The sequence below is a fragment of the Oncorhynchus masou genome, chromosome 25 (genome assembly GCF_036934945.1).
Source record: "Oncorhynchus masou masou isolate Uvic2021 chromosome 25, UVic_Omas_1.1, whole genome shotgun sequence".
Classification (NCBI taxonomy): domain Eukaryota; kingdom Metazoa; phylum Chordata; class Actinopteri; order Salmoniformes; family Salmonidae; genus Oncorhynchus; species Oncorhynchus masou.
Window position 1 is genome coordinate 19399628 of NC_088236.1, and position 22385 is coordinate 19422012.

Here is a 22385-nt window from a genome sequence, read left to right on the forward strand (position 1 = left end):
GTCTTCGGCATTCCTCAAGATGTGGTTTCTGACAGAGGTCCCCAGTTCGCCTCAAGGTTTTGGAAGGCCTTCTGCCAACTCATGGGGGCTTCTGCCAGTCTATCTTCAGGGTACCATCCGGAGTCCAACGGCCAAACAGAGAGGATGAATCAAGAGCTGGAAACCACCCTCCGATGTATGACTCGTGACAACCCGTCCACATGGTCATCCTTTATTGTTTGGGCCGAATACGCGCACAACACCTTGCGCTCCTCCTCCACTGGTATGTCCCCGCACGAGTGTCAGTTTGGCTATGCTCCTCCATTGTTCCCGGACCAGGAGGCAGAAGTCAGAGTGCCTTCAGCCTTGAGGTTCGTCAGACGCTGTCGGCTTATGTGGAGGAAGACCCGTCTTAATCTGATGCGTTCCTCACAGAGGTATCAACAACAAGCCAACAGACGTCGCCGTCCCGGGCCTACCCTGCGCCCCGGCCAGAGAGTCTGGCTCTCCACAAGAGACTTACCTCTACGGGTGGAGTCTCGCAAGCTGTCCCAAAAATACATCGGTCCCTTCAAGGTTGCCAGGAGAGTTAACCCAGTTTCTTATCGCCTACACTTACCCAGATCCCTTAAGATTAATCCCACATTTCATGTGTCTTTGTTAAAACCTGTTGTTTTTTCTCCCCTTGTCCCGGCAGACAGACCTCCCCTCCGCCTCGTGTCATTGGAGGCCAGCCGGCTTATACCGTCCACCGGATACTGGATTCCCGCCGGGTGCAGCGGTCCTGGCAGTATCTGGTGGACTGGGAAGGCTACGGTCCTGAGGAGCGCTCCTGGGTTCCTGCCAAAGACATCCTGGACCCTGACCTCATTCGTCAGTTCAGGGTCCTCCACCCTGAGAGAGCTGGTGGGAACGTCAGGAGCCGTTCCTAGGGGGGATTCTGTCAGGATTTGGCCAGGGTTGTTCCAGTTGTTGGTCACTAGATGCCCCCATTGTGCTTTTTGTCCTTATGTTTTTCCCTTGTTCCCCATTATTATTTGCACCTGTGTCTCGTTTCCCCTGAGTGTATTTAAACCCTTAGTTTCCCTCTGTTCTGTGCTCTGTGTTTGTATGTTAGCACCCTGCCCTAGTGTTCTGTGTGCTCTTGTCGATTCCGGGTGACGTTCTTGTGGTATTCTGTTTTTTGTTTTTGTTTATTTTTGGTGAGTTTCTTTTGAGTTCTTTTGTGTTTTACCTACCACCTTTTGGATTTGCCATTTTTGTATTTTAGGATTTTTTCTTTATTAAATACACCGTCTTAACTACTGCTGTGTCTGCCTCATCTTCTGGGTTCTGCTGTCTATTCGTGGCTCAGTTGGTTAAGTGACTGTTTCTCACTCCGGAGACCCAGGTTCGAAACCGGGTCCTGACAATATGGCCATGTGGCATAGGCAAGGTGGTTTAAACTACAGTATATACATATGAGATGAGTAATATAGGATAAGTAAACATTATTAAAGTGGCTTTATTTAAAGTGACTAGTGATACCTTTATTAAATCCATTTATTAAAGTGGCCAGTGATTTGAGTCTGTATGTTGGCAGCAGCCTCTCTATGTTAGTGATGTCTGTTTAACAGTCTGATGGCATTGAGATAGAAGCTGTTTTTCAGTCTCTCGGTCCCAGCTTTGATGCAGCTGTATTTACCTCGACTTCTGGATGATAGCCAGGTGAACAGGCAGTGGCTCGGTTGGTTGTTGTCCTTGATGATCTTTTTGACTTCCTGTGACATCGGGGGCTGTAGGTGTCCTGGAGGGCAGGTAGTTTGCCCCCGGTGATGCGTTGTGCAGACCACACTACCCTCTGGAGAGCCTTGCGGTTGAGGGCGGTGCAGTTGCCGTACCAGGCGGTGATACAGCCCAACAGGATGCTCTCGATTGCGCATCTTTAAATTTTGGGAGAGTTTTCGGTAACAAGCCAAATTTCTTCAGTCTGTTGCGCCTTCTTCACCACGCTGTCTGTGTGGGTGGACCATTTCAGTTTATCCGTGATGGGTACGCTGATGAACTTAAAACTTTCCACCTTCTCCACTGCTGTCCCATTGATGTGGATGGGGGGGTGCTCCCTCTGCTGTTGCCTGAAGTCCACAATCATCTCCTTTGTTTTGTTGACGTTGAGGTTATTTTCCTGACACCACACTCTGAGGGCCCTCATCTCCTCCCTGTAGGCTGTCTCGTTGTTGTTGGTAATCAAGCCCACCACTGTAGTGTCGTCTGCAAACGTGATGATTGAGTTGGAGGCGTGCATGGCCACGCAGTCATGGGTGAACAGGGAGAACAGGAGAGGGCTGAGAAAGCACCCTTGTGGGGCCCCAGTGTTAAGGATCAGCGGGGTGGAGATGTTATTTCCTACCTTCACCACCTGGGGGCGGCCTGTCAGAAAGTCCAGGAACCAGTTGCACAGGGCGGTGTTGAGACGCAGGGTCTCAAGCTTAATGATGAGTTTGGAGGGTACTTTGGTGTTGAATGCTGAGCTGTAGTCAATGAACAGCATTCTTACATAGGTATTCCTCTTGTCCAGATGGGATAGGGCAGTGTGCAGAGTGGTGGCGATTGCATGCTACGGGGAGATAGTCATATAGTTCAGTTACCTTAGCTTTCTTGGGAACAGGAGCAATGGTGGTCATCTTGAATATGGGGACAGCAGACTGGGATAGGGATTGATTGAATATATCCATAAACACACCAGCCAGGTGGTCTGCGCATGCTCTGAGGATGCGGCTAGAAATGCCATCTGGGCCGGCAGTCTTGAGAGGGTTAACAAGTTTAAATGTTTTACTCACATCGGCCACGGAGAAGGAGAGCCCACAGTCTTTGGTAATGGGCCATGTCGGTGGCACTGTATTATCCTCAAAGCACGCAAAGAAGTTGCTTAATTTGTCTGGGAGCAAGACGTCGATGTCCGTGACGGGGCTGGTTTTCTTTTTGTAATCCGTGATTGTCTGTAGACCGTGCCGCATACGTCTCGTATTTGAGCCATTGAATTGCAACTCTACGTTGTCTCTATATTGACACTTTGCTTGTTTGATAGCCTTGCGGAGGGAATAACTATACTGTTTGTATTCAGTCATGTTTCCAGTTGCTTTGCCATGATTAAATGCGGTGGTTCGCGCTTTCAGTTTTGCATGAATGCTGCCATCAATCCATGGTTTCTGGTTAGGGAAGGTCTTAATAGTCAAACAGGGTACAACATCTCCTATGCACTTCCTAATAAATTCACTCACCGAGTCAGCGTATATGTCGATGTTATTGTCTGAGGCTACCTGGAACATATCCCAGTCCACGTGATCGAAGAAATCTTGAAGCATAGAATCCGATTGGTCAACCAGCGTTGGATAGAGATAAGTCCGGGCGCTTCCTGTTTTAGTTTCTGCCTATAGGAGAGGAGCAACAAGATGGAGTCATGGTCAGATTTGCTGAAGGGAGGGTGGGGGAGGGCCTTGTATGCATCGTGGAAATTAGAGAAGCAGTGGTCCAGTGTTTTGCTTGAGCAGGTACATCAATCAATGTGCTGGTAGAATTTAGGTAGCCGTGTCCTACGGAGCTGTGAGGGGAACGGCACCGCAGTACCTCCAGGCTCTGATCAGGCCCTACACCCAAACAAGGGCACTGCGTTCATCCACCTCTGGCCTGCTCGCCTCCCTACCACTGAGGAAGTACAGTTCCCGCTCAGCCCAGTCAAAACTGTTCGCTGCTCTGGCCCCCCAATGGTGGAACAAACTCCCTCACGACGCCAGGACAGCGGAGTCAATCACCACCTTCCGGAGACACCTGAAACCCCACCTCTTCAAGGAATACCTAGGATAGGATAAAGCAATCCTTCTCACCCCCCCCCTTAAATGATTTAGATGCACTATTGTAAAGTGGCTGTTCCACTGATGTCAGAAGGTGAATTCACCAATTTGTAAGTCGCTCTGGATAAGAGCGTCTGCTAAATGACTTAAATGTTCTCAAATTAGCTTTGTTAAAATCTCCAGATACAACAAATGCAGCCTTGGGATATATGGTTTCCAGTTTACATAGAGTCCTGTGAAATTCTTTCAGGGCCGTCTTTCAGGGCCACTAGGAGCGCCGCTTCTAGGTGAGCATGTTCTTGTTTGCTTATGGCCTTATACAGCTGGTTCAGTGGGGTCTTCGTGCCAGCATCGGTTTGTGGTGGTAAATAGACGGCTACGAATAATATCTCGTTAGATAGTGTGGTCTACAGCTTATCATAAGGTACTCTACCTCAGGCAAGCAATATCTCAAGACTTCTTTAATATTAGACATAGCACACCAGCTGTTATTGACAAATTGACACACACCCCCACCCCTCGTCATACCAGACATACAGTAGCTTCTCTGTCCTGCCGATGCATGGAAAATCACGCCAGTTCTAGATCATCTGTCGTCGTTCAGCCACGACTCGGTGAAACATAAGATATGGCAGTTTTTAATGCCCCGTTGGTAGGATAGTCTTGATTGTATATTATACATTTTGTTTTCCAACGATTGCATGTTGGCCAATAGAATGGATGGTAGTGGAGGTTTACGCACTCGCCTACGAATTCTCAGAAGTCAGCCCGACCTCGGCCCCCCTTTTCTCCATCTTTTCTTCACGCAAATGACGGGGATTTGGGCTCATTCCCGAGAATGCAGTATATCCTTCACGTCGGATGCGTTAAAGATAAAATCTTTGTCCAGTTCGAGGTGAGTAATCGCTGTTCTGATGTCCAGAAGTTATTTTTGGTCATAAGAGACCGTAGCAGCAACATTATGTACAAAATAAGTTACAAACAACGTGAAAAAACAAACAAATTAGCAAAGTTGGTTAGGAGCTTGTAAAACGGCAGCCTTCCCCTCCGGTGCCATTCTTGATAGCCAAAAAGCACATGGAAAAGGATATTTAAAAGGCTGGTTTAAAGTCGGATACAATCCTGATTCCTGGCCATGCAACTCCTGTCTGAATGGTCAAATCTGATTTATTTGCCCTAAAGTGGTATTAAGACTAATTTGGCATATCTTGTTGCTTGCTAACTACTCTGTTGACAGTTGACAAGAACATGTGGTAGCTAACTAGCTTGTTAATTGTTTACAAACAAATTAGTGAATGTGCTAGAAAACTAAACAGCCGCCTAACTAGACAAAAATGACTTGTTTTGAAAGTTGTATCATCTTATCTTTTGAGGTTTTAAAAGTGTTCTTACACTATGATTTTGAACATTCAAAACAACTGTGAAACGTCCATTGCAGACATTGTTGTCACCTTAGCTTGCTACATAACTTCTGAGTGTTAGGAAGCACCACCACCAAATCGGCCTACAACACTGCGCACACACCCGTAATTACTATGAAAACTATTGTAGCCATGTCAGCGAATTACTGCTGTCTGAACACACACAAATCCAATTTGGTCATTTGTAACTTGCTGTTTGGACTGTCAGTATTCCAAAACAGATTTGAAAAACAAAACTGATTGAGCATTAAGCCCTGCAATGTGAACAAGGCTTAAGAGAGGTAAAAATACATGGCAAAATATGTTTCCAAATGGGCAAGATTGGAAATGTTTTAGATTAGAAACGTTTATTCAAAAGGATTTGACACAAGAGCACTACAGTGCACATTCTCTTCATGTACACAAACAAGATAATATTTTAGTGGTAAATTTCAAAACTTCACATTTTCATTCCACTGAAATAATTATTTAAATAGTAAAGTTTGAGTGGGTTGCTTCAAGATATCTTATGATGACAATAAATTACTGTCATATCACACAGCCCCAAACATAATTAACTAGAGACGTCAATATTTAATTAAGTAAACATTTTGTGTGAAAACAGCACATCGAGCCCCATCCATTCGGGCTTCGTTATGAACAAACAGAAATACACCGCTGGAAGGTCTTACATATGACTTTTGACCTAGAAACTGACATATCCTGGGTCGTATTCATTAGTGAAAACCATAGCAAAACTTTTTGCAATGTTAACAGTTTACCTAAACCGTTTTACTCAGTGGCATAGTGCAGTTCCAGGTCCAAATAAGCAGTATTATAGCTAATCTCATGCTATTTTACACATTTCGCCATGAGGCCGAGATAAAATGTGCTACGCCAGTGGTTTTACTACAGTTTGCACTAATGAATAGAATACAACCGCAGTGGAGGCTGCTGAGAGGAGGACGGCTCATAATATTGTCTGGAATGGAATGGCATCAAACACCTGGAAACCATGCTTTTGATACCATTACACTCCAGCAATTACTACTAGCCCGCCCTCCTCAATTAAGGTGCCACCAACATCCTGCAAACCCAGGTAAGGCACCAGGAAATAAGTGGCTGGAGAGGATCGGTAATGTAGCTTTGTAAATTGGATTACAAACTAAGGCTACTTATTTAGGGGTTACAGTTCAGCCATGCCCAACAGAACCACCATTCCTACACAACCACTTCAGGTAACTCAGTTCACATTTGAGGCTCAATGTGGATGGTCAATGTGTAGTTTTTCATTACAGGGTAAAAACATGTCAACATAGAAAACAACAACTCTCACAGGTCAACAACACACAATTGATCAATCATAAATGTCAAATAAAAAGGTTGACATTTGTTGGTGTACTAGACAAACAGTGACTTCAAATCGGGTTAACACAAACACTTAATTCATTACAATAAATATTTTCGCCACAGGTGAGATGATCTGTTTCAATTAAGTGCTTGAGATAGTTGTGTGCTTGACACGATGGCTGGTAAAAAACAGTTTGTTAACTTAAAACCTACAAAGGAGGGTCGAGAGTCTCAGAGAAAACGGAGTGTGTAACTTCGATCAAACAAAAGGGAGTAGCATCCAATGACCTGCACAGTACGATATATCGATGGTAGTTACAGCACAGTAATACAGAATTGTCAAGGGCTAGAGGCTAGAATTGTCAACTAGAGGTTGTGTGTGTACATAGTGATACATGGGTCTGTATTCAAAAAGTTACTGCATTTATCTAGGATCAGCTCCCCCCGTCCATATAATCTTATTCATTACCATCTAGAAGGCCACACCTACTCAGAGATGCTTTGTGGATATGGGCCCTGATCTTAAACTGGCCCTAGCTAGGCACTTAAGTTCAGAACAATTATATCTCTCATTACACAATTATTGTGGCAGCTCAATATAATACTTATTGTGGGCGTTTCATGTCAGTGCAAACAATTGTGTCTCAACGGCAGAACATGACAGCAAGGCTATAGTGCAATACCAACCACAGAGCACTATTCTCACAGCCATCATGCACATCACACATAGGTGAGTGCAGTGTGCTGATGACAGTGTCAGCGATTCACAGGTCATGGTCTCCTTTCCTACGATAGCTAGCTTCAGCAAGTGTTCAACACGGAGATGAAATAAAGGGCAACAAAGACGAATCTCACAGTATTAAAAATGTAAAGGGTCACATTTGATTTATTTTGGCTGAGATAGGTTCATTTCTCTCAGTTGAGGTATTATTGAAGTAAGGGGATTGTTATGTAGTAAAGCTATGTATGGCAGACAGCATGTTGGTTGTATGTTGTTTAAAAATCTATGTGCTCCTTCACAGGCTCTTGTGCTCCTTCACAGATTACCCCCCTCTCTCGGATAGCATCCCAAATGCCACCCTACTCCTTATGGAGTGCACTACTTTTGACTAGAACTCTATAGGCCCTGGTCAAAAGTAGTGCACTATATAGGGAGCCATTTGGGATGCTGACGGACTATCCCTCTCTCCTCTCAGTAGAAACGTTTGCGGCTGTTTTCCTTCCAGCGCCCGTACATGACCACCGCCACCACCCCCAGTACAAAGATACCGATGATGGAGAAGACTATGGTGAAGAAGAGCTGGACTCCACTCATCCCCTCCTCTTGCACCTCCACTGTAATGAAAGACAAACACAATCATGAAATTAAGACATTAAAATCAAATGCATTAATTGAAATAGACAGGCAAAAACAATTATCACATTTTCTGAAACAAACTATTTCTGCAAAAACGATTAAATGATGCATTCAAGATGTGAAAACCTTGCCATTGTATAATCTTACCTTTATTCAATTGCTCAAAGTTATCAACACTGGGGACAGTGAGCTCTTCCTCCTCCTCTTCCTCCTGAGGACGCTCCACGGTCAGCTGGTACAGCTTCATAGAGATGAGATCATGGTTATCTTGGAAACGACAGGAAGGGAGAAATGAATACAATTCAACATTCAGAATATTTCCTAATACATTTTTTACATTTCACACTTTATTCAGACAACTGGAAAAAGAGAGGGAGACAGGAACAGAGATCACATTAGGAAGGGTGGTGGGGATCGAACCCAGAACTTCAGCATTACCGCTACACCACGGGCTTCCCACCATTCTCCATTCAGAATTGACATAGATCTGATTACTATGAATTTATCAGATTCTAAAAATATTTGAGAATAATGCAGATAGTGAAACACAAAGACAGTAAGTATTGTTCTGAGATGTTCAGACAGAAGACCAGACCAGTCCCTGACAGGTCTCCAGTAACAGAGACAGTGCTGTTCTGAGATGTTCAGACAGAAGACCAGACCAGTCCCTGACAGGTCTCCAGTAACAGAGACAGTGCTGTTCTGAGATGTTCAGACAGAAGACCAGACCAGTCCCTGACAGGTCTCCAGTAACAGAGACAGTGCTGTTCTGAGATTTTGGGCTCCCGAGTGCCGCAGCGGTTTAAGGCACTGCACCTCAGTGCTTGAAACATCAATACAGACACACTGGTTCAAATCCAGGCTGTATCACAACCGGCCGTGATTGGGAGTCCCATAGGGCAGCGCACTATTGGCTCAGCATTGTTCGGGTTTGGCCCCTGTAGGCCATCATTGCAAATAAGAATTTGTTCTTAACTGACTTGCCTAGTTAAATAAAGGTTAAATAAAAAATAGAACAAATAAAAAGATGTTCAGACAGTGGACCAGATCAGTACCTGACAGGTCTCCAGTAACAGAGGAGGCTCCAAAGAAGTAGCCCTGAGGCAGCCGCACCCCTGGTAGGTCCAGACAGTCCCGCCACTGCTGTTTGCCATCAACATCAATCTGTATCTGTCGGACATGAGGTCAAACATAGGTCAATATGTTGCTAAATGCTAACAGCCACCTTTTACTTTATTAAATGTGGTGCTGTGTGTTTCTCTCACAGTCAGTCTGTTTTTGGTGTATCTGATGAGGAGGAAGGTGTCATGGGGAATGTTGCGCACTAGGGCCGTGCACCCGCCAAGCTCCGTAGACTGGCCATCACGATCGTGCTCATATGCCAGAGTCCCGTTTCCCACCATACCTGACACGTATGGAAACACCCTCTGCAGAGACAAACAGAAGTAGTTGTGATATGCCAGATGTTTGTCATTCAGTGACCTGAGACACACTTGTTACATCTAAAAAGGCACCCTGTCCCCTAATAGGGCTCTGGTCAAAAGTAGGGCACTATATAGGGAATAGGGTGCCATTTCAGACACAACCACTGACTAAATGCATGAAGATCTGCCAGAGTTATATTCTCAGGGAAACAGGAACAACTTCTGACACTCGTCTTTCGACGTACCACATATTGCACAAAATGGATGAGAGTTGAGACATGTCACCCATCAAAACAAGTCAGAGACACGTAAATGATGTGGGATGGCCGACATGGATGGGACAGGTTGTGGTGTGATGAGGTTATAAATAAACAAAACATGCAATTCAATTCATGGGGAAAATGACTGGGCTTGGCTGATAGTTTACTGTAGCTACCTGAGTTGAAGGGCTGTACTTCTTCTGTGTGTCCAAGAGGGAAGCAAGGAAACACAGGTCGTAGCATAAACATAAAACTGTACACCCAAACCAATTACACACAATCAGCGTTTGAAAAAAAAAAAAAAAAACATAATAAATACGTGTTGGGCTGTCCACCTGAGTGAGTGAGTGTAGGTTATTTGATCTGAGTAGGGGGATTGGGCAGAGGGGGATTGGAGTACCTCATGGTTATTATTTTCATTGGGGTAGGTGTCCAAAAATACTCCAAGGCCGGTGAAGAGGTTCATGTTTCCAAACACAGGACCTGCAAGTGTTAAACCCCAGCAGTCAACACTTTAGGGAGGCAATGCTGACAGTGTTGTAATATTAACAACACTAGAGACATTCTTGAATCTTTTAACCTTGGTGTGCATCCAAAATGGCACCCTATATTACCTATATGGGGCACTACTTTTGAACAGTAGAGCACTATATAGGGGACAGGGTGCCCTTTGGGAAACCCTGGTTTGTGTGTTAGACAGTGCAAGCGCAGTACCTGTCTGCATGCGTTCTTTGGTGTACCACAGAGCCATTCCATCTCCATTCAGGTTCTTCTTCCCCTGGCCATGGATCTTAAAGTGCACCTGCAGCTCCCAGTCCCTCAGGTAACAGGGCTGTGGTAGGAGACCATACAGGCAGACATAGACAGTACAGTGAATGAGGAAAAGCAGGCTGTGGCACGGCATGTTACCTGAGGGCTCTCTGTCATAATATGTTCAAATGCTATGTCCTATATAGAGTAGTACATGTAGTGGGAAAGAATAGGCCTAATTTATGCTAGTGTTACTACAAATGAGGGGAAGTGATTGCCGTAATTTGTGGCGTGTCTGCTAAGCCTAAAGGTCGCACAGACTACAAACTATGATGTTAGAGTTCTTAACAATACAGCGATGTAGGAGTCTTGGGTTGTTCAAGGATAAGCAGTAGTGTGCTGGTGGGTGCTGGTATCTACTTGGGGATGGAGAGAGCTTAACTCACAATGCGGCTCCAAACTGCTCCTTGTCTGCTCTGCAAGTCAGGGGTCAGTCGCACATGCTCAGTGGTGATTATGGCATTGCCCATCAGGTCCCAATGGGAGGAACTGGAGGAGCCCACCCCTACCCAAACAAACACAATCAATCCCTATGCATAACTTGATATAGGCATCTTTGTCCAGTGGTTTCACCATTGTATCACAGCAATGTGAGAATATTGTAGCTCACCTTTAAGAACAAATCACAATCTTTGTCCTTTATATATACAGTACCAGTCAAAAGTTTGGACACACCTACTCATTCAAGGGTTTTTCTTTATCTTTTACTATTTTCTACATTGTGGAATAATAGTGAATACATCAAAACTATAAAATAACACATATAGAATATTGTAGTAACCTAAAAAAGTGTTAAATCAAAATATATTTTATATTTGAGACTATTCAAAGTAACCACCCTTTGCCTTGAAGACAGCTTTGCACATTCGTGTCATTTTTGGCATATATTTTTCTTTATTATTTTCCCCTAACCACCCCTCTTAACTGGAGTAAACTAATGAACAACAACACTTAGGTTCCTACTTCAAGCTTATACATACTATTTACATTTTATGGACCCAATGCACTTTACAACAGTTAACTTTCGTTTGTTTTTAATCCCACCCTTCAGCTACCATCAACCCCTCCCATCCAGCTTGATTTCTACATTGCCATATATTTTTAACTGTACTGTTTAAAAAATTCCAAATATACATTTCTCAGACACAGCATATTTTACGTTTGTAATCTTGTTGTTTTAAATCTCACCCTTCAGCGCCACTCAAACATTCCCATCTATCCCCCAACACCATCAATTTATTTATATTTGCCATATATTTTTCAACACTGCTGTGATGTTTCACAAAAGTTCTGAACCTTTCGATTCTAAATGTTTCTACAGATTGTAAATGAAAGAGGAATATAATAATACTTTTAGCAAAATTGTTTTTGATCGACTGAGTGACTTTTTAAATCACCGTGTAGTGCTATCTGCAAAGTTAGCTCCAGGTAAATGTTGCACTTCAACCGAACTTTATCCTTTTTAGAGGGACAAATGCAGAAGCTACATTTGTAAAATACCTAGTTTGCTACCCATAATGTCATCAGTAAATGGTTGTTTATTGTGGTGATCCACCTTGGATAACACAATTCTCTACACATTTACATAACTACACCGTATTATTTTACTATCAATAATCTAACACCTTCCCGGATTGGGAATCATTGCGCAATAAATGCAATCCAATGAAGGTGGCATTTGTTAGCTAGGTGGGTTAACACTATACTGCCAATACCCATATCGCAACATTAGAGACAATAGCGAATGCTAGCTATACAGTAAGTACTTTCTGATTAACTCAATACTGGTTTTGTAGAAGACAAATGTCAATATTTGTATACGTTGTCTGGAAATCAAAAGATAAAATCATTCTGAAACCAAAACAGGTCGCAGCAATGAAGAACGCGAAGGGGGAGAGATTTTCAACACAACACCGTCAAAAGACAGCCCAACGTTACCTTGGTATGGTTTGGTAAGCGAGTGCTCCCTTTTTAAAAAGTCATCCATTTCGTAGCCATCGTCTGCCAGACACTGACACGTTAAAATAAGGACAATAGTAAACAGACATGTTAATTTATGATTGTTTCGCTGATTAAACATTAAATCAAATATCTGAAAACTGCTCAACCGAAACCAATTAGACTTGCTCATGGTGGCGGCCATTCTTCTTCTTTGGTGGTGTTTATCTGCGGTTGCCATCCAATGTTGTGGTGCATTACCGCCACATACTGTACTGGAGTGTGGGCCAGAGACATGAAGAAACGAAATCATACCTATTTTTTATTTAACCTTTATTTAACTAGGCAAGTCAGTTAAGAACAAATTCTTATTTACAATGATGGCCAAACCCGGGCGACGCTGGGCCAATTGTGCAACACCCAATCACAGCTGATGATGCAGCCTGGATCCTGCGAGTTCTCTTAAAAAAATATTTGAGACTGTATCTAATGACGTTTTACTCAGCATGCTCTTTAAACTAATTTCCTGTATCCCCTTCTCCCCCATACAGCATCTCAGCCTCTCTCTTTCCCTCTCATACTGCCCACACTGTATCAGTAAATGCTATACTGTCTCTATTTCCTGGCAATAACCACATGTTCCTGTTGGATGCTTTCCAATCACATTTAAAGTCTTATTCATCCGGCTGTGTCCCACCCATAGTCTTGTGAAAATAGCCTCCTCTCTTTTCTGTCTCTTCCTGACGTCCCCTTCTACCCAACCCTGACGTACCTGACTAGAACCATTCAACGCTGGTTTGACCAATTGAAATCTAAGCGTTAAGATTGTTTTTATCACGCGGATTGGGATATGTTCCGGTCAGCCTAAGAGTATAACATTGACCTTGACTCAGTGAGTGAATTTATAAGGAAGTGCACTGGAGAAGTCGTACCCACTGTGACTATTAAAACCTACCCTAACCAGAAAGCGCGAACCACCGCATTTAACCATGGAAAGAGGTCTTGGAATATGTCTGAAGGCAACCAAACAAGGCAAGGCAATCAAACAAGCGAAATGCCTGTACAGGGACAAAGTGGAGTGACAGGGTCTACAGGAAATCACGGACTACAAACAGAAAACAAGCCACGTCACCGACAACGACGTCACGCTTCCAGACTAACTAAATTGAGGATAATAAAGTGCCACCATTGCGGCCCGCTAACAAGAACTGAGCCCTCCCTCCTTCTCCGTGGCCGACGTGAGTAAGACATTTAAACGTGTTGACCCTCGCAAGGCTGCTGTCCCAGACGGCATCCCTAGCCGCGTTCTCAGAGCATGCGCAGACCAGCTGACTGGTGTGTTTACGGACATATTCAATCGCTCCCTATCCCAGTCTGCTGTCCCAGTATGCTTCAAGATGACCACCATTGTTCCTGTACCCAAGAAAACAAAAATAATTGACCTAAATGACTACCGCCCCATAGCACTCACTTCTGTCATCATGAAGTGCTTTGAGAGACTAGTCAAGGATCATAGCACCTCCACCTTACCGACCACCTTAGACCCACTTGAGTTTGCGTACTGCCCTAACAGGTCCACAGACAATGCAATTGTCATCATGCTGCACACTGCCCTATCCCATCTGGACAAGAGGAATACCTATGTGAGAATGCTGTTCATTGTCTACAGCTCAGCATTCAAAACCATAGTACCCTCCAAGCTCATCATCAGCTGGAGGCCATGGGCTTCAACCCCGCCCTGTGTAATTGGGTCCTGGACTTTCTGACCGGCCACCCCCAAGTGGTGCCCCACAAGGGTGCATGCTCAGCCCTCTCCTGGCTCTCCAGAAGGTGGTGCGGTCTGCACAACGAATCACCAGAGGCAAACTACCTTCCCTCCATGACACCTATAGCACCCGATGTCACAGGAAGGCAAAAAATATAATCAAAGACAACAACCACCTGAGACGCTGCCTGTTCACACCGCTATCATCCAGAAGGCGAGGTCAGTACAGGTGCATCAAAGCTGAGACCGGGAGACAGAAGAATAGCTTCTATCTCAAGGCCATCAGACTGCTAAACAGCAAACATTAACTCAGAGAAGCTGCTGCCTACATGGAGACCCAATCACTGGCCACTTTAACAAATGGATCACTAGTCACTTTAAACAGTGCCACTTTAAATAATGCCACTTTAATAATGTTTACATACAGTTGAAGTCGGAAGTTTACATACGCTTAGATGGAAGTCATTAAAACTCATTTTCAACCACTCCACAAATGTATTGTTAACAAACTATAGCAAGTCGGTTAGGACATCTACTTTGTGCATGACACAAATAATTTTTCCAACAATTGTTTACAAACAGATGATTTCACTTATAATTCACTGTATCACAATTCCAGTTGGTCAGAAGTTTACGTACACTAAGTTGACTGTGCCTTTAAACAGCTAGGAAAATTCCAGAAAATTATGTCATGGCTTTAGGAGCTTCTGATAGGCTAATTGACATCATTTGAGTGAATTGAAGGTTTACCTGTGGCTGTATTTCAAGGCCTACCTTCAAACTCAGTGCCTCTTTGCTTGACATCATGGGAAAATCAAAAGAAATCAGCCAAGACCTCAGAAAAAAATTGTAGACAAGTTATCATTGGGAGCAATTTCCAAACGCCTGAAGGTACCACGTTCATCTGTACAAACAATAGTATGCAAGTATAAACACCATGGGACCACGCAGCCGTCATACCGCTCAGGAAGGAGATGAGTTCTGTCTCCTAGAGATCAACGTACTTTGGTGCGAAAAGTGCAAATCAATCCCAGAACAACAGCAAAGGACCTTTTTAAGATGCTGGAGAAAACCGGTGCAAAAGTATCTATATCCTCAGTAAAACGAGTCCTATATCGACATAACCTGAAAGGCCACTCAGGAAGGGTCAGGGTATTGGAGTGGCCGTCACAAAGCCCTGCCCTCAATCGTATAGGAAATTTGTGGGCAGAACTGAAAAGCGTGTACGAGCAAGGAGGCCTACAAACCTGACTCAGTTACAACAGCTCTGTCAGGAAGAATTGGCCAAAATTCACCCCACCTTATTGTGGGAAGCTTGTGGAAGGCTACCCGAAACATTTGACCCAAGTTTTTTAAAAATTAAGGCAATACACTCAACTAGTATTTGGTAGCATGTAAACTTCTGACCCACTTGGAATGTGATGAAAGAAATAAAAGCTGAAATAAATAATTCTCTACTATTATGCTGACATTTCACATTCTTAAAATAAAGTGGTGATCCTAACTGACCTAAGACAGGGACTTTTTACAAGGATAAATTGTCAGGAATTGTGAAAAACTGAGTTTAAATGTATTTGGCTAAGGTGTATTTAAACCTCCGATTTCAACTATCTTACATTACTCATATCATATGTATATTCTCTATTTTATACCATCTATTGCACCTTGCCTATGCCGCTCGGCCATCGCTCATCCATATATTTATATGTACATATTCTCATTCACCTCTTTTAGATTTGTGTGTATTAGGTAGTTGTTGGGGAATTGTTAGATTACTAGTTAAATATTGCTGCACTGTCGGAACCAGAAGCACAAGCATTTCGCTACACTCACATTAACATCTGCTAACCATGTGTTTGTGACCAATACAATTTGATTTGATTTGGTACTTTCCGAAGAACTTGGAATAAATGTCTGCCCTTAGTGTCTCTATTCCATTACTCCTGCCATCTCGGCACCACCACTTTTTACCTCTGCCTTGCTCAATGAAACATCCACATCCCCACTACTAAGTGCTTGTTTAGTCAGTACAGCAGCTGCCTCGTTCCCCTATCTGTGTAAATGGCCACAAAATCCTGATATACAATATCCAGATGTCTATTAAATGAATCAGATGGATCAACCCCCTCCCTATCTTTCCGTAGTCTCTCCAACACTTCGAGATCATCTACTGGAGGAGGGGGTAGCCATGGTGGGTTCACAGGAATAACTACCGTGGGGCTAAACTCCCTTCCATAGCGTCCCATCTCCCTCGCCTGGGTATTACCCACCCACCCACCCAAAGCTCATGTTCTGTCCTCTCTCATGTTCCCAGCATATGTGTAGAATCCCTTTCGCAGGATGAGACACCCATCTTCCTGTAGGTTGACCCAACCAAGCCACCCACTTCTTCCATGTCAAACAGAGCATAACATTTAGCACCTTCTTACATTTTCCCACCACTCTCTAAATGTGTTCTGCCCAGGTCAGCCTAGAGTCAAAGTACACCCCAAGGAACCTGAAGGCCCCCACTGGTGGCAGCCATCTTGGTCCTCCTACTTAAAAAACAAGCCTGTGCACATTTCCCATTGGATTTTTTGTTTTAAGCCCTTCAACCATTGGTTAAATCAACTGCCCAGTATTTTTTTTAAATATTTTTTAATATAATCTGTATGAATCCCAAAAGTCTACTGTAGAGGGCACAATTTGAACATTCAATCTAGTCAATTGAGGACAACAGTACAGCTCAGGTGGCAATACTTGATATACATGTTTTGTATGTAAGTAGCCTACGATTCTCCATAAATTATGCCCATCTCTAGGAATTTCACATAACTATTTTATGAATGCATCATTGATTATCTGTTTCAGGGATAGCAGTCAGGGCATCAGGTTTGAACATTGTAATTTACAGAAAGCTGCTCATGTCTTGGCTTAGCACAGCAGGGAGTCTGAACTTTTGAGTGTGGCATTGAAGTTCATCACAGGCTCCTCAGGGCTCTGATGTCTGACCTCCTTGCTGTCACCCTCTCACTTGCACTATCAGTGCATTTGATTCACAGAAAGCATCATTATTTATATAATCTAGGTTACTATACCAAAGTAAAGTTGTAGAGATGCATTTTATCACAAAATTTCTTACATTTGACCATTATTGTTGAAAAAAGTGCTGGATTTATTAGGAATGATGGAAGGAGTAAGGAATGTATAGGTAAAGTTCCCCAAATGCAGGTTAACCACTATGAGTAAGCACATTCTGATCCATGCGTACAGTACATCTACTCATCCACGTCTCATCTCACAAAGGGTGTTAGTGGGTGTGATTAATGACATTGACTATGGAAAACTAGTTGGCGCCAGCCGTCTTTTTTGGCAACATCCTAGGAGGAATTAAACTAATGCAGTTTACTGTGGGAGATGTTATTGCTCCCCAGAGAGAGGCTGGTCATTGAGTAACAAATTGAGGTGGAAATGAGAGCGCCGATATGTAGGTGTTAAGACTTCCACAGATCATAAGGATGCAGCAAGTGACTTTAAATCATCAGTATTTCCCCTATATGTCCCTAAGGAAGATATTGCTTACATTGGAAAAGCTGCAGCTGAATGTCAGCTTATAGCTGAACACTGAAACACCCCAGTCAGCCAGTCAGTCTGCCACATCCACTTTCCGACACCCACACAACACCATTTGTGCTTTCCATAATTCTAATTCCATAGAAATACATTCGGTATAGGTCTGAGTGTCATAAAACACTGATATACTGTATCATGTGTGTCCTTTACTCAGCTTTGTGAGTGTGGAGGGAATTCAGAGCACCAGACCATGTTATTTACTGTCTTCTCCTGCTGTGTTGGTCTACCGCTTTATTCATACCAGGTTGCACCTGTTCCCATGGTCGTGGAGGGAGATGGGGGGGATATCGTCGTGTGTTGCTGCCTATGAGATAGGAAGGGATTATTTTTAGAAGATCAAGCTCTTATCTTGTCATGTTTTTCAGAGTCCCCTGTCACCAGGTTATCTGGTATAGCATACCTTCAGTGGCAGAAATCACCAATATATAGGCTACCACCGTAGGTCTAACAAATCCAGGTTGCGAGTATACGTAGACAAGCTATAATGACATACAATACATTTATTTGGTACAGATGGTCTATTTCTTGTTGTCCCTACAGACTGAATGTAAGTGGTTGGACTAGGCGTAATCAAACTTTCTTGGCCCGTGACAACAGTGATGGATGGACCAGCCTGGAGACATGGGAAACAGTACAGGTGCATGCACACCATTAGCACCTCGTATTACTGTGTTTGATTATTCTTAGTGCATTGCATTTCCTTTTGACTTCAACCAGCCCATAGAATGGATGCACAGAATCAGTGAATGTGAATGTTCTGAAGAATTTTAAAAACCTGTTCTGTCTGTCCCATCCATCCTCCATATCTTTACCAGTTGTTCACATATTCTACCATTACTGCCATGTCTCATTGTTGCATGTAGTTAGCTGTAAAGCAGTCTATTTTACAGTGTAAAGGATGAATTCTATACACAGTTGGAACTCTCTTTCACTTCAAATCATGCTTTGATTTGCGTAACAATTAGAATTTGGCATGTATTGACTTACACGATAGATGATAGGTTCACAGGAGGTTGGTGGCACCTTAATTGGGGCTCGTGGTAATGACTGGAGGGGACTCAGTGGAATGGTATCAAATACAGTGCCTTGCGAAAGATATAAAACTGTATTTTTTTGTGAAGAATCAACAACAAGTGGGACACAATCATGAAGTGGAACGATATTTATTGGATATTTCAAACTTTTTTAACAGATCAAAAACTGAAAAATTGGGCGTACAAAATTATTCAGCCCCCTTAAGTTAATACTTTGTAGCGGCACCTTTTGCTGCGATTACAGCTGTAAGTCGCTTGGGGTATGTCTCTATCAGTTTTTCACATCGAGAGACTGAAATTTTTTCCCATTCCTCCTTGCAAAACAGCTCGAGCTCAGTGAGGTTGGATGGAGAGCATTTGTGAACAGCAGTTTTCAGTTCTTTCCACAGATTCTCGATTGGATTCAGGTCTGGACTTTGACTTGGCCATTCTAACACCTGGATATGTTTATTTTTGAACCATTCCATTGTAGATTTTGCTTTGTGTTTTTGATCATTGTCTTGTTGGAAGACAAATCTCCGTCCCAGTCTCAGGTCTTTTGCAGACTCCATCAGGTTTTCTTCCAGAATGGTCCTGTATTTGGCTCCATCCATCTTCCCATCAATTTTAACCATCTTCCCTGTCCCTGCTGAAGAAAAGCAGGCCCAAACCATGATTCTGCCACCACCATGTTTGACAGTGGGGATGGTGTGTTCATTGTGATGAGCTGTGTTGCTTTTACGCCAAACATAACGTTTTGCATTGTTGCCAAAAAGTTCAATTTTGGTTTCATCTGACCAGAGCACCTTCTTCCACATGTTTGGTGTGTCTCCCAGGTGGCTTGTGGCAAACTTTAAACAACACTTTTTATGGATATCTTTAAGAAATGGCTTTCTTCTTGCCACTCTTCCATAAAGGCCAGATTTGTGCAATATACGACTGATTGTTGTCCTATGGACAGAGTCTCCCACCTCAGCTGTAGATGTCTGCAGTTCATCCAGAGTGATCATGGGCCTCTTGGCTGCATCTCTGATCAGTCTTCTCCTTGTATGAGCTGAAAGTTTAGAGGGACGGCCAGGTCTTGGTAGATTTGCAGTGGTCTGATACTCCTTCCATTTCAATATTATCGCTTGCACAGTGCTCCTTGGGATGTTTAAAGCTTGGGAAATCTTTTTGGATCCAAATCCGGCTTTAAACTTCTTCACAACAGTATCTCGGACCTATCTTGGTGTGTTCCTTGTTCTTCATGATGCTCTCTGCGCTTTTAATGGACCTCTGAGACTATCACAGTGCAGGTGCATTTATACGGAGACTTGATTACACACAGGTGGATTGTATTTATCATCATTAGTCATTTAGGTCAACATTGGATTATTCAGAGATCCTCACTGAACTTCTGGAGAGAGTTTGCTGCACTGAAAGTAAAGGGGCTGAATAATTTTGCACGCCCAATTTTTCAGTTTTTGATTTGTTAAAAAAGTTTGAAATATCCAATAAATGTCGTTCCACTTCATGATTGTGTCCCACTTGTTGTTGATTCTTCACAAAAAAAATACAGTTTTATATCTTTATGTTTGAAGCCTGAAATGTGGCAAAAGGTTGCAAAGTTCAAGGGGGCTGAATACTTTCGCAAGGCACTGTACATCAAACATGGTTTCCAGGTGTTTGATGCCATTCCTTTTGTGCTGCTCTGGCCATTATTATGAGCCGTTCTCCCCTCAGCAACCTCCAATGATAGCTATTTAGATAATCACAATGTAATTATTTGGTATCAGTTCAGTGTTTTCATTTTTAAAATATATTTTCTATGTAAATGTTTTATTTTTTAATCTGATAAAGTGTATTTACAATGATGTTGGATTACTCTGATTATATGGATTGTATTTTTTACAAAGGTGTTAACCAGGACAGACTTAATTCGGAGCATATTCATTGTGCCTTTTCTTCTTCACATCCATTGTGTACCTGATAATGATGAGATAATGAAGAGCCCTTAATGCTTCTTTGGCAAGACAATCTTCCTATAATCAATAGCCATTTATCCTGGCAATAACTGTCCTCTTTATCTTCCTGCAGACTGCACACATTAGGAACAGCCAAACACCTATCGAACATAAATATTCACACTATTCAAATCAAAGGGCCTGAGGGAATATTGTCACGCCCGTCGCTAGGACAACAGATAGTGTGCATCCCAAATGGCTCCGAAGTCTCTATAGTGCACTACTTAGTCAAAAGTATGGCTCTATATAAGGAAAATGGTGCCCATAGTGTCGGATGGCCTTTCATGTGTTTCTTCTTCCTTATAGCTGTTTGTGCTGACAATAAGGAAAGCACATCGTCTTAATTGAAACTATAATTTCCAAACTATCCTCTTAGGGATTTGTTATCCAGGCACATAAGTCAATGTTTCATAGTCACAGTGACCTCATAAACTATTGGGAAACACTAAATCCGTCACAGTATACTCATTAGTCTGCATGGCATTTACCGGTAACAACTTAGTATACAATATGATATATTGAAACAACCATAGGCAATCATCTGCCACGAGAGACAGCTGGAATGAGATGTTTTCCTTATTTACAAAGACAGAATACACACAGTGTTACATGTTATGATTTATCTCCTTGTAAATATGTTACAGTTGTATACAGTTCCTCAAATTTCTGAAATCAATTCAAATTAGATGCCCTTCATTCAGTTAGCTATTCAACAAAGCAGACATGCTGAACCATGAACATAGCATTCAGTATATTTATGGTCCTTCCATAATTTGTAACCTGAAATGGTAATGGATGGGAAATTATCCATCAGGTTTAGAGAGTAAGGTGTTATGTTTTTGTGTCATTGTGTCATTGAATTTTCAAGACACTCTCTGGAACCAAAGCAAGACCAAGGTCACTTGAATTTCAGCATTATCATAGCCAAGAAAAAAAACTTAAATTGTCAAACTTTTCATTAAAGGGCAACAATACAAGAAAGAGTTAGTTATCCTTGGTTTAAAACCGGCATACCACTCAGGATTTTGTGTGGGCACTGTATTGATTAGTTGTGTGTGTGGAGCAGGGGATTGATATACTTTCATTTTGCTAAAGACCATCTGAGTGAGCACTGTGCACTCACACTCAAATACATCTCCCATTGTTCCAGGACCAAAATAAGAAGCATGGGAGTGACAATTGACTAACACCAAGTGACACTTTGAATTTAGACACAATGATCAACGGAATCCTCACATTTATGACATTCTAAAAGGGTGTGATTAGCTAATAATTTTATTTATTAAACTGATAACAGTTTGTCACTGGAGAGAATTCTCAAGGTCCTTGTATATCTTAGCAATCAGTGATTTTCAAAATGGTATCACCAATGACATAAAACTGAGGGATACACATACTAGTAAAAAAAGGCATTTTAATAGCCTTCTTTGTTTTTACTGATCTATACAATATATGGCATATTTCTGTTCACTGTCTGGCTTTCAAAATAATAGATAGTTATCTGTAAGTCTCTACACATCACCAGTGGGAAAACCAATTTTATAGTCCACAACGCATACAAATAGATGTTTTGCAGCATAAAGGACTTACATATGTTGTCTTATTAAATAACAGGTCAATTAAATGGAAAATGTATTATGTGTC

The 22385-nt window shown here is 42.5% G+C and overlaps 1 protein-coding gene and 1 long non-coding RNA gene across 3 annotated transcripts; one reads left to right on the forward strand and one right to left on the reverse strand.

The window, feature by feature from the left end:
* Positions 1-7410: 7410 nt before the first annotated feature.
* Positions 7411-12559, reverse strand: LOC135513875 (VIP36-like protein). Of its 2 annotated transcripts, XM_064936857.1 has the most exons (9): positions 12349-12559; positions 10797-10915; positions 10315-10432; positions 10001-10083; positions 9777-9800; positions 9182-9343; positions 8972-9086; positions 8064-8183; positions 7411-7894 (listed from the first exon to the last, which is right to left on the reverse strand). In XM_064936857.1, the coding sequence occupies exons 1-9, from the start codon at positions 12551-12553 to the stop codon at positions 7752-7754; spliced, it is 1089 nt and encodes a 362-aa protein (XP_064792929.1). In that variant the 5' UTR covers positions 12554-12559; the 3' UTR covers positions 7411-7751. The 2 variants fall into 2 exon arrangements, with proteins under 2 accessions (XP_064792929.1, XP_064792930.1); XM_064936858.1 differs by lacking the exon at positions 9777-9800.
* LOC135513876 (uncharacterized) lies at positions 12072-18814 on the forward strand. The gene is made up of 3 exons (XR_010451601.1): positions 12072-12168; positions 12277-12362; positions 18266-18814. It is a non-coding gene; the product is annotated as an uncharacterized LOC135513876 (long non-coding RNA).
* The last annotated feature ends 3571 nt before the right edge of the window (positions 18815-22385 follow it).